The sequence below is a fragment of the Leiobunum rupestre genome, chromosome 9 (genome assembly GCF_980474605.1).
Source record: "Leiobunum rupestre chromosome 9, qqLeiRupe1.1.hap1, whole genome shotgun sequence".
In the NCBI taxonomy this organism is placed as follows: domain Eukaryota; kingdom Metazoa; phylum Arthropoda; class Arachnida; order Opiliones; family Sclerosomatidae; genus Leiobunum; species Leiobunum rupestre.
The window spans coordinates 39,011,636-39,027,101 of record NC_143392.1 but is presented as its reverse complement, the minus strand read 5'-3'; the positions used below and the strand labels follow the sequence as shown (position 1 = coordinate 39,027,101).

The 15,466-nt window shown below is 36.9% G+C and overlaps 1 protein-coding gene across 1 annotated transcript; it reads right to left on the bottom strand.

Annotated features, from left to right (window-relative positions):
- Window positions 1–865: 865 nt before the first annotated feature.
- Window positions 866–4,023, bottom strand: LOC149927421 (uncharacterized). The gene is made up of 2 exons (XM_090158758.1): window positions 3,943–4,023; window positions 866–1,731 (listed from the first exon to the last, which is right to left on the bottom strand). The coding sequence occupies exons 1-2, from the start codon at window positions 4,021–4,023 to the stop codon at window positions 1,045–1,047; spliced, it is 768 nt and encodes a 255-aa protein (XP_090014884.1). The 3' UTR covers window positions 866–1,044.
- Between the last annotated feature and the right edge of the window lie 11,443 nt (window positions 4,024–15,466).

Below are 15,466 nucleotides of genomic sequence, written 5' to 3'. Positions count from 1 at the left end.
CCGAGGTGTTTCTTCCCGAAAATTTTCCGTATTTTTCCGAAAAATATTAAAAACGTTTTCATTCCATGATTTGTCTAATATATTGTTTGCAAATTTAAATAAAGCGGCATTTTCACCCCATTTTTTCTAATCTAAAAGTAAAACTAAACCTATAGACTAGTTTAAACTGGTTGAAATGTAACACTATTAATGTTTTGTAGTATGTTTACTGATATTAGTCATTTTAAATCGATAAAAAGTTTAAAACATTAAAAACCCTTGAAAAGTAGTTTATGTTTTAATTTTTTATTTTTCCGATTTGCGGACAATTTTCCGCAATTCGGAAAATTTTCCGGAAAATTTTCTGGAAATTTTTCCGCATTTTATTTTTCCGGAAAATTAACAACCCTAAAAAATTCTATAAAACCGTAGTCAATGGCTGCACAAACTAGGCGTGGTAAAATTATCGTTCAATATAAAAGCCCTACACGTAAATTTCATTTTAATATTAAATAAACTTAATGACGGTATTTCATCAAGTGAGTGACATTTTCGGAAAGCCCATGATCAAATGAACAAAAAAAACTTAAAGTAGTTAAGTTTCTATTTCGAAAATCTATATGCAACTTACTCTTTAATATAATTCAAAAGTTATTCTAGTTTTGTAACGTGTTCAAAGTTTTCGGAGCCTTAATATCTTCTTTATGTAATATATTAGGAACATCTACTAAAAGACCGCTGTGAAACCAAATTACAATTTCCATATTTATTAATATTAATATTCTTAAATGTTAATTTTTAAATTCATTTATGGCAATTTCAACGAAATAAAAACCAGACAATGAGCAATATAAACATGTTTATTGAATTAAAATAATTTGTACCGTGATAAAAATTGGAGGTAAAAATTAAAGGGAGCAAATACTCTAAATAAAAATACTTGATTTTAACGTAACTAGCGCTACGTAGCTCAAGTTTATATTAAACCTGGAGAGATGCGAGATTATTTTATACTCCCTTTAAATTAATGAAAATTCGATTGTTTGGCAGATTTCCAACCCATCACTACCATCCATACCATCCGTACCACTCTCCGTCGTAGAAATAGGGTTGGTGAAGCGTGTGATCAACGTGACTCGCGTGACCTTGATGACTACCGCTATGACCTTGGTGACCACCGCTATGACCTTGGTGACCACCGCTATGACCTTGGTGACTGCCGCTATGACCTTGGTGACTGCCGCTATGACCTTGGTGACTGCCGCTATGACCTTGGTGACCACCGCTGTGACCTTGGTGACTGCCGCTATGACCTTGGTGGCCGCCGGCTCCTTTAGCCTTGGCCTCCTTTCCCTTGAGATTCCAGCCGCGCTTTTCTCCGTATTTTTTACTTCCACCGTGGCTCCAGCTCTGTTTCTGACCCCCCGACGATCCCCCGTCATGATGTCGTTCACGCTGAGCTTTGCCACGTCCACCATGACCTCCCTCACCCCCAGAGTCCTTATGCCGACTGTTATGATGACTTCCGTGACCTACATCCCCCTCGTCGTCGTCGTCGTCGTCATGACCTTTTTCATCCTCGTCGTGGTTTTCGTGTCCACCGCGACTACTCTGATGACTTCCTTGTCCGTCACTATCTTCATCGTCCGAGCCACTCTCGTAATATTGACTTCCTTCAGCCTCGTCCAAACCCGAATCGTCAAAGCCGGCCCACGTTAGACTGACCAAAACCACCAATGTCGCCAAAATTACCTGAAATCCAGATTTAATTTGTAACAACTTCTACGGCTACTTTGAAATTTAGCGACAGTCCGAGCCTTTGACGCGAGCGGGCCCCCAAAGGGAAAAAATGGTCCTTGTGATAAGAAGGGGCCCCGAAACGAGGTTTGTGTTTGGGTCCAAGATAAATTAGTGGCGCCCCTGGCGAAACCTAGTATTAACAGAAGCGTATCATAGACCTCTTGCGAGATAAGTATCATTTCTATGGCTTTAAAATGAAAATGTATCTTCGCAAGCTCGGAAAACAATGGACGCGAATTTCTCGAAAAAACGTCACTGTAATGTAACAGTGCGGGTGATATATCACTATTTTTTTCTTCGATGGTACATTTTTCCAGCAAATAACATTGGTATCTTCCCATTGCGCCGAATCCCATTCGACCGAATTCCCATTAGATCGAATTCCGCCAATGTTTTTGATGAAATTAGCCCAAAGGCGGGTTTTGTATCTATCTAATCGACCGACGCAATATTCAGAATTGAGCGACCGCAAATTTTTTTTTTCCTTCCTTAGGTTAGGTTAAGTAACACTGCGTGCTGTTCTGACAGATGCTGAAACGGATAAAACCGAATCCTAAATCCGCCAAAGTGCGGCTTTTTCGGCCGAATGGGATTGGGTTCGGTCGAATGGGATTCGGCGCAATGGAACAGATTCATAACATTCGTAGTATAGGGATATAGATAATTTGGCTGTCTCGAGAATCACATAAGGAAAATGAATTCAATATGAATAACTTCGATTCATTTACTTTGGCTAAGTCACCCAGCAAAATTTAGTGATTTAAGTGATTAACAATTTTAAAAATAGTGACTGAAAAGCTACTAAAATAGAAGAAAAACCAAGGTTTTAAAAGTTAAGAAAATACTTTGCTGCTCGAGAACTCGCAAGCAGCCGAATTCAAATGCTCAGGCTCCTTCCAAGCACAGCTGCAGCGCCAAAATGAACCAGTTACGGAATTAGTAACTAGCGGGATTTTTTTAAAATATAATATTTTTGTCGCTAAATCACACAGAGCTTATTTCAGTTTGGTTTTTAATTAATTTAAAAGAGATTTTTTAAAGACAAATAATATTAAAAACGCAAAAATCCTAAAAAAGTTATAGTGACTAATTTCTTAAAAAGTGATTTTTAGTGACATAAATTACAGAAAGTGATTTTAAGTGAGAAAAGTGACTCAGTAACAGGTCTATAACTTAATTTCGAAGTGCATTTGTCTTACGTTTAAAAACCAGTCGTATGGCATTTAAGTAGACAATATTTCGATTTAGTTTACTCCCTTTAAGAATTCAAGTTAAAGATAATATTTTAACTTGAAAATGCGTTCTAGCTTTAATCTAAAAAAACGGGGATAGAAAACATAGACTGTCTATGTACAGTCCCGGACAAAAGTTCCGGGCCGTTTAGTTTTTGTTGCCATTTTTGTGTAGTTTGAGCTAGAAATTTCAGTGATAGCTTTTAGGAAAAACAACATCGTGAGTATACAAATCCTTAAATATATTTGCGGTAACGAATATTGCGCCAAAATGAAACCGGGAGTGGTCACACCCCTCGAAGTCAACTTCTCATAACTCCCCAGGAACGTTTCATTATACGCGTCTTGTTGCACTGAATACAAATATCTTTACAGATTTAAAATCGCTGAAGTATTTCAAAAGATATTAAACAAACAATTCAGCTTTTAAACTACAATTTTAACCCTAATGTTATTTATGGAGTGAACATTGTAGCAAAAGTTAATACGGGTAAAACAATAATAAATAACATTAGGGTTAAAATTGTAGTTTAAAAGCTGAATTGTTTGTTTAATATCTTTTGAAATACTTCAGCGATTTTAAATCTGTAAAGATATTTGTATTCAGTGCAACAAGACGCGTATAATGCAACCCTTGTAGAAACGTTCCTGGGGAGTTATGAGAAGTTGACTTCGAGGGGTGTGACCACTCCCGGTTTCATTTTGGCGCAATATTCGTTACCGCAAATATATTTAAGGATTTGTATACTCACGATGTTGTTTTTCCTAAAAGCTATCACTGAAATTTCTAGCTCAAACTACACAAAAATGGCAACAAAAACTAAACGGCCCGGAACTTTTGTCCCGGACTGTACATACAAGAATGGAAGAAAGCGAAAATAGTCCTAAAATATTCCCACAGAAAACGATGTCGTAACAAGCATCTACTCACTGTTGTTTTCATCATCGGTCTCGAGAACACCGCTGGTGGAAATGACTTTCTTCGTGCCTGGAACTGTTGTTTTATATACATCATCAACTCGTCATCAACCGCGGAGTAACGGTTTAGAGAGAAAGGGTTTTTCAAAAAAATTGGAAATAAAATGGTATCGGTCGCACTAGGTGATTCCTACTTTTACCCACAACCCCGAATGGGGTTTGGTATGTACTATTTTCACATGGTACGTGGTCGCCGCAGCCGCCGTACTTGATACAGGGAACACTTAACAGAGGAAAAGGCAATGACCCGGCGGAGAGCGTCCGAAAATACCTTCTAATAAGTTACGTACTTATATTGATAGCGACGGTCACCTCGTAATTCGGACTTCGCGTTTCTCAAGGGCATTGTCACTGCTGACAATTTTGACAGCGCTAACAATGCCGGACTTAATCCTTCCACATGGAGAGGTCGTGAGAGCAGGGAACACTTAAGGGGAAGCATTTTGAACTATTAGTAGCAAAATAAATCAGCAGATGGCGCTGACCGTTGCACTTTTCGCAGGTACTTCCAATCTTACAGCGCCATCTACAAAATAATTATATTGAAGCTAGAAAAATGTAGAAAAAATTACAGAATTCATGAATTCTTCGTGAGATTCGTATTTATAAAATATATTAACTTAATAATAAAATAATTATTTCGTTTTATTATTGCAATATTTTTAAACGTTTAGTAGCATTTTATATAGCGAAATAGAATGGTTGTGGGAACCGTTTTCCCCCTAAATAAATTCTATGGGGTGAGGTCTTGTTGCAGCTCACCTGGTAAGGCATGAAAAGGTGTAAGGAAGAAGATTGTACGACGTATCGAACGTTACCTAGAATATCGCTTCAAGGTGACCCGTTGCCAGACTGAATCGGACGAACTTTATTGTTTGGCCCGTGGCGGAGGATACCGTGGTAGGGGGGGGGGAGGGTATTGGCTCCATGGGAGATCTCCACTCCGGTCAATTTTCACCGTCAATAGACGAGTAATTCTTCGAAAAAGGGTTGGCACCGCTTTCTTTACATTTTGTGGGTAGTAAGAGGTTTTATACAGGTATATGACGTTTTTGGTTCAGCTATATTTTTCTCTATTTTGGGACCGGTATAAGCAACAAATAACTTCAAAATTTGGATATGAATTAAATTGTCACCGCTATATTAAATTATTTGGTCCGGAATTTTTGGTGACTGTTAATATATACAAACAAGAATATAACTATATTTTAAGGGAGAGATTTTCCTTCGTTCGTATAGTCTTCATTGGACGAACGTTTTTCGTCAATTCCCCTCCAGATTAATCTCCCCCCCCCCCTTAATTTTGTCATCATATAAAACATTTACCAAGTCTTCGATTAAAATTCGCCTCGAACAAATTTAAAATCGAAACTTCCAGATGAACTTAAAACCTTTCCCAAAGCTCTAGTCTGAACGGTTTTCTAGAATACCAGGCGCGAAGTTGATAGGTATCAGCATTATTGTTCAAGTTTAATGCTCATTATTTAAATATCTATTTAAGATAATTGAATAATTATTTTTACACATGAAAGAATACATGTTTCGTAAAATGTACTATAAATTTGAGAGTAATATCGACTTTCAAAGTATTTAAACAATTCAGCCAAATATATTTAATTTTAGGTACTTTTTCAAGTTAAATTAATAATTAACTAAACGATGGAATCCAATTGCCTTCGAACAATTTATAGTTTGAACTGTGCTGATCACGATACAAAAGATCTCGTGAAGTTATATTTAGCCATTTACGAGATAAACGGTGTTTTGTGAGAGCTTGTAAGCGCATTTCATCCAAATTTAAGTACAATTATTTAAATAACCATTAGCGATATCCAAATTCGGTTCGAAGGTTTTTTAGAACCAGACCTCGTGATTACAAAACCGAAGAGTTCTTAGTAATCCGAGCTATAGAACTCTAGATTAACAAGCGCAAACACGTCACGTTTTTTAAACTTTCACAATGCTTCCCCTTAACACCTGCGCTGTACGGTATAGAGCCTGATATTTGGCGAAGCGGGAGAGGGAAAATTCAGCCGGGTTTTTAACGTTGTGCTGCCTTTCCCTCTGTTAAGTGCTCCCTGCTTGAAATATCTTTTCATCGTTAGGATTAATATGATAAATAATACGTCAATCGATAACCCAATTTTAATTTCGGGGATCGAGGGAAGCTGGTCATATGACCACTCTAATTATTGTCGATTTTGACTAATACCAGCGTTGTTCAACTGCTAGGGTAGCTCCGGTTTCGTGAATTTTCAATCTTATATCTCTCTATTTGGTGAAAATAGCTCTAAAGTAGCTTTTGATGCTTTTAAAATGAATGTTCAGTGATAAAACTGATTTTTACTGGATTAATGACCAGGTGATTTGGGGTCGTTCTTTATGCGCTAGGTTGTTGAGAAATTTCTGCTTTTGGTAAAAATTCCTCTTAAATTAAATTAAGATTCATTAAAATATTGTTCCTAATGGGCAAGGTGATTGAGAGCATTGTATTACATTTTTTTTATGGTAAAGTTATTTTTCAGTTGTTAAGGATTATTTCCCTGATTATGTAAAAGGACAGGATAAATGAGTTATTGTACAGGGTGGTTGAGCTAACGCTCATTTTGGTGAAATTTACACATAGGTTAATATAGTGCATTTTTTTAATTTAATATAAAGAGTGATTGAAATATTGTTAATAATTGATGGACAAGGTGATTGAAATATTGTTAATAATTGATGGACAAGGTGATTGAAATATTGTTAATAATTGATGGACAAGGTGATTGAAATATTGTTGATAATTGATGGACAAGGTGATTGAAATATTGTTGATAATTGATGAACAAGGTGATTGAAATATTGTTGATAATTGATGGACAAGGTGATTGAAATATTGTTGATAATTGATGGACAAGGTGATTGAAATATTGTTGATAATTGATGGACAAGGTTATTGAAGTATTGTTAATAATTGATGGACAAGGTGATTGAAATATTTTTAATAATTAATGGACAAGGTGATTGAAATATTGTTGATAATTGATGGACAAGGTGATTGAAGTATTGTTAATAATTGATGGACAAGGTGATTGAAATATTGTTAATAATTGATGGACAAGGTGATTGAAATATTGTTGATAATTGATGGACAAGGTGATTGAAATATTGTTAATAATTGATGAACAAGGTGATTGAAATATTTTTAATAATTAATGGACAAGGTGATTGAAATATTTTTAATAATTAATGGACAAGGTGATTGAAATATTGTTAATAATTAATGGACAAGGTGATTGAAATATTGTTAATAATTGATGGACAAGGTGATTGAAATATTGTTGATAATTAATGGACAAGGTGATTGAAATATTTTTAATAATTAATGGACAAGGTGATTGAAATATTGTTAATAATTAATGGACAAGGTGATTGAAATATTGTTAATAATTAATGGACAAGGTGATTGAAATATTGTTAATAATTAATGGACAAGGTGATTGAAATATTGTTAATAATTGATGGACAAGGTGATTGAAATATTGTTGATAATTGATGGACAAGGTGATTGAAGTATTGTTAATAATTGATGAACAAGGTGATTGAAATATTTTTAATAATTAATGGACAAGGTGATTGAAATATTTTTAATAATTAATGTACAAGGTGATTGAAATATTGTTAATAATTAATGGACAAGGTGATTGAAATATTGTTAATAATTGATGGACAAGGTGATTGAAATATTGTTGATAATTAATGGACAAGGTGATTGAAATATTTTTAATAATTGATGAACAAGGTGATTGAAATATTTTTAATAATTAATGGACAAGGTGATTGAAATATTTTTAATAATTAATGGACAAGGTGATTGAAATATTCTTCATATTTAATGGACAAGGTGATTGAAATATTCTTCATATTTAATGGACAGAGTGATTAATAAAGCTTAGTCACGGATTTACTTTGTTGTAAAATTACTCTTAGGTTGTTAATGCTTAGTGAGTTAGTTATGTTAAACGACGGGGTGATTGAGAATTGAGATATTTTGTTTAATATACAGGGTGGTTGAAAAACGTTCATTTTGAAAAAATTCATTTTAGGTTATTAGATTAAAGTACAAGGTGTTTAAAATTGGTTCAAATTTAAATTTTAAGATATACTAAATACATCGGGGGGATTACGCGTACTCAAATGTCCTTGACATCTTGTTTCACTTATAGTTTGGATTGTGAAGAATACTTCTATAAAGTCAGCAATTGTTGGACCGTCAGAATATGGTACCAACGGCGTGAGAACTTGTAAAAGAAGAGTAAATCTATTTTTTTCTCACTAGAAAACCACTGAATCGTATCAGAGACAAACTACATTGAGAGGGTCAATTTTTTTAACCATCTCTTGTTGGTAAAATTAGAAGTGTTTTTTATTCTTCGAATTTATTTGGTTTGTGGATGGTTTTTATCGTGTCTGGTTGGGGCGCTATTTTATCACCGAAAATGACTTTTTAATATTAGTTCTGTTTTAACCTAGCTTCTGTAGAATTTTAAGAGTAGCGTATGGAATTGGCAAGAAGCTATAAGCAAATTTCAATGATTATAGTTTTGAGTTTCATGCAACTCTTATCTTTTTTTTTTATATAAATATGACCTTTGTTAATATCTTTGTATTTCATGTTTTTTATTATCGCACTCCGGTAAATTCATTTTTTAAATCAAGAATAAATATGCATGGAGAATCTCGCACAGTGAAGCTAAACGTTTCTACTACTTTTACATACAAGTTACAACAGAGTTAAAACGTATCTTTGGAGAATGGCAAGGCCTATTTTAATGAGCAGTTCTGTCGTATTTGGGTAACTTTAACATTGAGTATTAACCAAACATTTTCAGTCTGGAAGTCATTGTAAAGTAAAATTGACCAAAGTGACATAAATACCAATATTAACCTAGTTTTGGTTAGTTTTGGTTAAATTTCGTTAATTTTGGTTATTTCTAAAACTTGTTTTTGAAATAAGCACTGGGAAGTCAGACTGGAAGGGTTCGAAACCGTTCGCATTGTGCATCTCATAACAAGAACTCTAAATTATCATATTTGTTTCTCACGAGCTCGGTTAATCAAATCGTAAATTATGAGGACTTTTTTGAATTTCTGACATAATTTTAAAAATCAATTATGTTTAAATTATATTAAGTTACCGGCTGAAATGAATTTATTTTATATCACCTTATTCGATACAGTCTAGTTGCAATATTTATCACTGTATAAGACTGCAGCGCCATATACATTCAACTTGTAAGACTTGGGATTTGTTATAAAAACTCAAGTGGGGGGGGGGGGGGGCTCTTACAGACTTCTTGAGCTATGGGTGTAATTACCAATCATCAAGTCACATGCAAAGCTTAAGCGTAGCTTGTACTGTACTAAATTTTCACCCCTCATCGACCTCCTCTGAAATTTACATAGTTTGATCCCCTTAACGTATTTCTGGCTACGCCACTGCTTTTAAGATTCGGTCTGCTTCCAGAGGCGCGTTATACACGTACTAAAGATGGTGAAACTATTACTGGTACCCACAATACTTGTTTTGTATCCTTGTACCGACGCATTACTTTATAAAAATAAAATTCCGTTATTCGTTTTTATATAAAAGATGACAATTAGATTCTGATACCAATTTTACGAAGTCAATAACCTCTGTACTATACGCTTATTAATGTTCATTTAATGGCGTTTTCTTTGGGCTGCTCGTCCATTAAATTGGGAATAGTACCATTAGAATTACTTAGGCGAGTCGTGGTTTCGCGAAACAAATTCTGGAAATTTTGAGTTGGTGCCATGGTGGGAAATAAGGATTTCTTTTTAAAGTGGACAGGTTACCAGTGACCCCCCCTGGCCTAGAATAAATAAACTGGACCCTGACCAGTGCACGTCGTCTGCTACATTATAATAGCGTGTTTTAACTTTTAACGGTTTTTAATAGGGTGAATTCTAGGGCTGTGTGAGTCATAGAGTGAGTGAAATAGAAATGAGAGTAGAACCACTGCGCTATCCGGTAATCTTAAGGGAAACGAGCAAGCTAGAAGGCGTCCATGAGAGTGGAATTGCTACTAATCCACGCAGGGGTGCGCCATCTGTTAAAAAAAATTTAAACTTTAAATTTTTTAAAATAGATGGCGTGCTCCCACAAGGAATACTGGATATTCCACTCTCACGGCAGCCTTCTTACTCGTACATCTCACCACAGTTTAATCTTGCTTCTAGTCTCATTTCTATTTCTATGGTGCGAGTACTCGAACATCATCGATTACTCGGCATTTTTTGAAATCGAGTACTTGACCTTGAATAAGTAATTGGAAAACACTCGTCGATTATCGAGACCAAAAAGTTGAATAGTCGGGTATCTGTCGGTCCGGTGTCTGCTGGTAACTGGGCTTCGGCCCAGGCTAACGGAGAGGGTCCGGGCAACCTGGCCGCCTCGGCGGATTGGGTAGCCTGATGTGGGTCTGCGGGCCTCCGTATGAGGGCACGGCGGTCCTGTTTGCCGGCCGTTTGGACTCCCACCGGGATATCTGGTGCCAGCTGTACCGGGTTACTTGGACTGCTGTGTGCTCGCCGTTCCCCTTTAGGAGCTATTTCCAATGGGTTTGACTCTCTACCTTCCTACGTAGGGTGTCGGCCGGGGTTGCCAGAGCATCCGCTCTTTTTCCCACTGCCGTGTGCGAAGTGGCGTGCTGGTCGGACCATTGCTGCACCTTCTGCTGGGTTGAGTGGCTTGCGTCAAGGGTGCGGCCATCAGTTGTGGGGTTCTGCTACCCATGCTCGTTTTGTCACCTGTCCGGGCTTGTGGACGCTGGCGTAGGGCATTATGATGATAGACCTCCGGTGGTGTGGTTTGAATCTTACCGGTACACCGGGCTATAAATCTGACGCATGTCCAGTCGGGTATCTGATTACTCGAATAAGCTGCTGTAAGTTCAAAGACGGGTTTTTGCAAATTTTTTTGGGGTGGCAATAATAAACGGTAACTACAAGACGTACAAACAACAAATGCTTTGATTGACCTTGGGGATGGATCACGGTTTTTAATACGTAGTGCGCCTGCGCGGTTTTTTTTCAAACAATATTATTAAGTTTTGGCTTTGGGTTGGAGTGTCACTTCACGAATTCGGATGTCGACCGGCGTTAGAACTCAGGAGTCTTAACTTCCTAAGTATTATACGGACAGACGGTACATTAATAATTTTAAAAAAATGTATATTTTATTGTTATTTTACTATTACTTACTATAATTAGGCTAGTAGGCTAAGATACTAGTCTTTTATATACAGCTAGTCACTATAATGTTACTTAACTTGTGGGAACTGTGGTTCATTTAAATGAAAGGAATATTTTTCAGCATTAAATTTAATTTCATAATTACTCGAATAAGACCAGCTCCTAATCAAGTACATGTATACTCGATAACCCTACTCGTTAAAAATATTACTCGAGGTGTTTATTTAATTACTTGACTCGAATGAGAAAATTTCCCCTTAATCAAGTACTCGATGAAAAAAATTTCGTACTCGATACCCGACTCGATTGCCTAAAACCACTACTTCCACAGTCCTAGTTAATTCGAATTGGAGTGTACAAACATGCCACAGCCGCCATTACACAGACCTTCAAATCTAAAGACTAATAATACAACATTTGAACCTAAAAATTGCAAAATATTCAAGCAGAATCACTTAAAAAAATTAAAACAACTCTAATTAACTAAGTGGTCCAGTGGACCACTAACCCCCCTCCGATTTAATTAATAAATTGGTCCGAGCAATTTTTAAACTGGTCATTTGCCTACTGCCACCGCCTTATTTCCCACGCTGGTCGGTGACTCGGTGCACAGCCGTTAACTCTATACAATGGCGCCATCTATCACTTTCAAAGTACATTAGTACAATACAATCGGGAAACAAAATTGTATAGGATATAGTTTTCGCCGCTAAAAGCGGATGGCGTAACTGACAAATGATAGTTCTCAATTTTGAAAAATTTGTTGGTTGTAAGAACTATCACAAATCATCTTTAATCATAAGTTGGGTTAAATTGAAATTGTAGCGAAGTTTATTAATACGTTGGTGCCTTTAATTGTAAATATGGACAAGAAATCGAATGCTTCATTTGTCATCATTTTTATTGGATTTGCCTTAATTAGAGATCGGCGTTTGAATAAGAAATTATCCAATTATTTATTTTTATTCATAACCGCAAATTATCCAAAAAATATACGAAAAAACCGATTATTTTTGCATGTTAAATCGTTGTTTATTCGTATAAAATCTTCATAAAAAACAGTTAACCCAACTTTTTATGGTTAATCGAAATTTTGCCGGTTAATTTATTTGTTCCGCCGACCTCTAGCCTTAATTTTTTCTAAGCAAAGCTGTTTAAAAAGAATAAATAATGCAGATTGAAACTGTAATTCTAGCGGTACTATTCCCTATTCAATGCTGCTCAGCGTTGCCAGTCGTATTAATTATAGTACATTTCGATAATTTTACCTTTCATATTTTTCCGTACTATAATTTCAATCGCGTACTATATAGTACGCTTTTTGCGATAATTGTACTATAATTTTACTATATTTCCGATATTTGTGCGATAATTTAAGAAATTTTAGAAAGTTCCTTTTTGTTAACATAAGAGCGGCGTTTCCGCCGGGAGTAGTGGCTCACTCCTGTAATCCCAGGCGTCCGGGAGGCAGAGTTTGTGGAAGGCCGTGTGAGGACGACTACCAATCCCCCAACGGGTGGTCGGGATACTTCCGCCACGGGTGTCCCCACCCCGGTCCCCACGTATCCCCCCGTTGGCGTGGCCGTTACACATATCTCACCCTGATTAATCAGTTATTGTGTGTGTGCGGGTGTCTAAGGCCTTGGGTCGACACCGATGTTTGTGTATCTCAAAAAAAGAAAAAAAAAGAGCGGCGTTTCCAGTTTCTTTGTTTCTACTGATAGTAGGCTAAGAATTGAAATATTATACTCCTTGGAGTGTTTGGTTTGTACGCGTAAATATGGCCGACTTGACTAATCAAACTTGTTGTACCCTAACGAAATATGTTAGTAACGGCCAACTATGATAAAGTACTACCACGCTCTAGCGAGTAATCAAAGTTGGCCGTACTTGTGTACTATAATTTTCTAAAAAATACGATAATTTTTCGGCTTCAATTCAGTTTTGGGACCTGGCAACGCTGATGCTGCTTGTCATCGTTCCGTTGTAGATCCATTACCTACGTTATTTAATCAAGGCCCGTGCATGGTCGCCAAAAATATTTTTTTTCTGGTTTTTTTACTTCGCCGCGTATTCCCGCGAGAGGCGCTGCTACGTCTAAAGAAATGCACCACGTGATTTTCTGAATTCGTCTGCCAAAAAGTCTTACACGTTAATGTCGTAAGCGAATCGTACGGAGTGCCGGGAGTAGTGGCTCACTCCTGTAATCCCAGGCGTCCGGGAGGCAGAGTTTGTGGAAGGCCGTGTGAGGACGACTACCAATCCCACAACGGGTGGTCGGGATACTTCCGCCACGGGTGTCCCCACCCCTGTCCCCACGTATCCCCCCGTTGGCGTGGCCGTCACACATATCTCACCCTGATTAATCAGTTATTGTGTGTGTGCTGGTGTCTAAGGCCTCGGGTCGACACCGATGTTTGTGTTTCTCAAAAAAAAACAAAAAAAACGTACGGAGTAGCTTAAACCATTTGTGTGGGCGTTTTTCTCATTTTTGTAAGTATTGTTTCACATTTTTCAAATATAAATAAAATATATAAACTATTTATCCATTATGGTGTCTTAAACGATATATTGTTAACTTTATGCAGTAAAATTAATGTTCTTTACCAAATCTTAAATTTCAAGACTTTCCTGTCAATCTTTTTTACCCTTTTTATCACCCTTATTTAAAATACCTAAAAATTGAAATGAAATTTATTTTCTAGGGCCTAGTCATGCCATTTTGTGTAATCCCACAATGTGGTCTATGATATGAGCGCAAAATGTGATATTAAAACCTACGTGATTAAGGTAGAAACAATACTATAACGTAGTATTATTTTTAATGTTTTGTTTAAAATAAAGATATAATATTTTATTTAAGGACGATTGTCTTTTTAAAATCTTGAACGATGATATCTTAATGAAAAAAGCAACCCCCAATTACAAAACCTTTAGTAATGACCCCCAGTTGCATTAGACGTATGTGCGCCTTCTATCGACAACTTTTGAAACTTTAGGGGGGGGGAGGAGAGCGAAAAGTACTCACTGAAAAATGGCCATGCACGGGCCTTGATTAAATAACGTAGGTAGTGGTAGATATAACGATTTCAACCGATTCCATTCAAAAAAACTTTCAAAATTCGTTAATTTTTGGTTCAGATTATGCGACACAAGAAAGTCTCCCTAATTCTAGTTGAAAACCCCGGGCTTGAACTATAGACCGCAAACCTGGCGCCATCTATAGTTCAAGCCGGGTGTTCTATTCAAGGTCAGGAAAGACCACCTTTGTTTTATCAACCCCCCCCCCCCTTTTTTTTTCTCCTTAAATTATATTTTTTAGTCAACGCGGGGGCAGTTTATAAAGCCGTCCCGGTCATATTAATTAAGAGAATCAAGTATTGGAGACGACTCGAGAGGCTGTCGGACTACCTAGAGGGACCGGTGAAAAGAGAGCCCGGGACTAAAGTTCAGTTGAGAGTCAGTGGTGATTATTCGTTCAAAGTGTTCATTATTAACGTTGTTGTGATTACGAGTGTAGTGTTAAGTGCGCGGTCAAGACGACCAGAGGCAGAAGACCCTGAAGAAACGTAAGACTCATTTTTTTTATATAAATTGTAATTCTTGTGTTACCTGATCCTTAAGATCAAGAGTCTTGATCATCTACGTATTTCGTGACGAATGAGTTTCATAAAACCAGTTAAGGCGTATTAATATTTGGCGGCGTAGTATCGACTAGGACTATTTATAAATTTTATTTTCTCCATGTTAATGCTTTAGCAACATGACCCGTGGCCTACGTTATTATAAAGACCAGTACGTTGCCCAACGCCCCCGCAACAGCGTTCCCAAAAGAGCCCAATTTTGGCGGGAAACGACGCATCTGGCAGTACTGCCGGCGGCATCCCAATCCCTCTCAATATTTTTTCCCAGGGGGCATGAAATAAAAACAGTTTTTAAAAAGCAAATCTTAAACATAGTTAGAAACTGAGGTAATAATTACCTGTTCTTCCTCGTCAAGTGGAATGTTTTGTACTCTCTCCTGAGATGGTTGAAGTGGCTCGCTTTCTTGTAAGCTTCAAACGTTCATCTATTAGGTACCCTCATAAGACTATCAAGGCCCCCTGAGTTTGAATTGGGCACTAAACAGGCGCGGGATAAATCAATATTAGGATCTACGCTACCTGGCGGAGAAAAAGATAAAACCATGTTACCATGATCGGATTAGGGTGAGATGT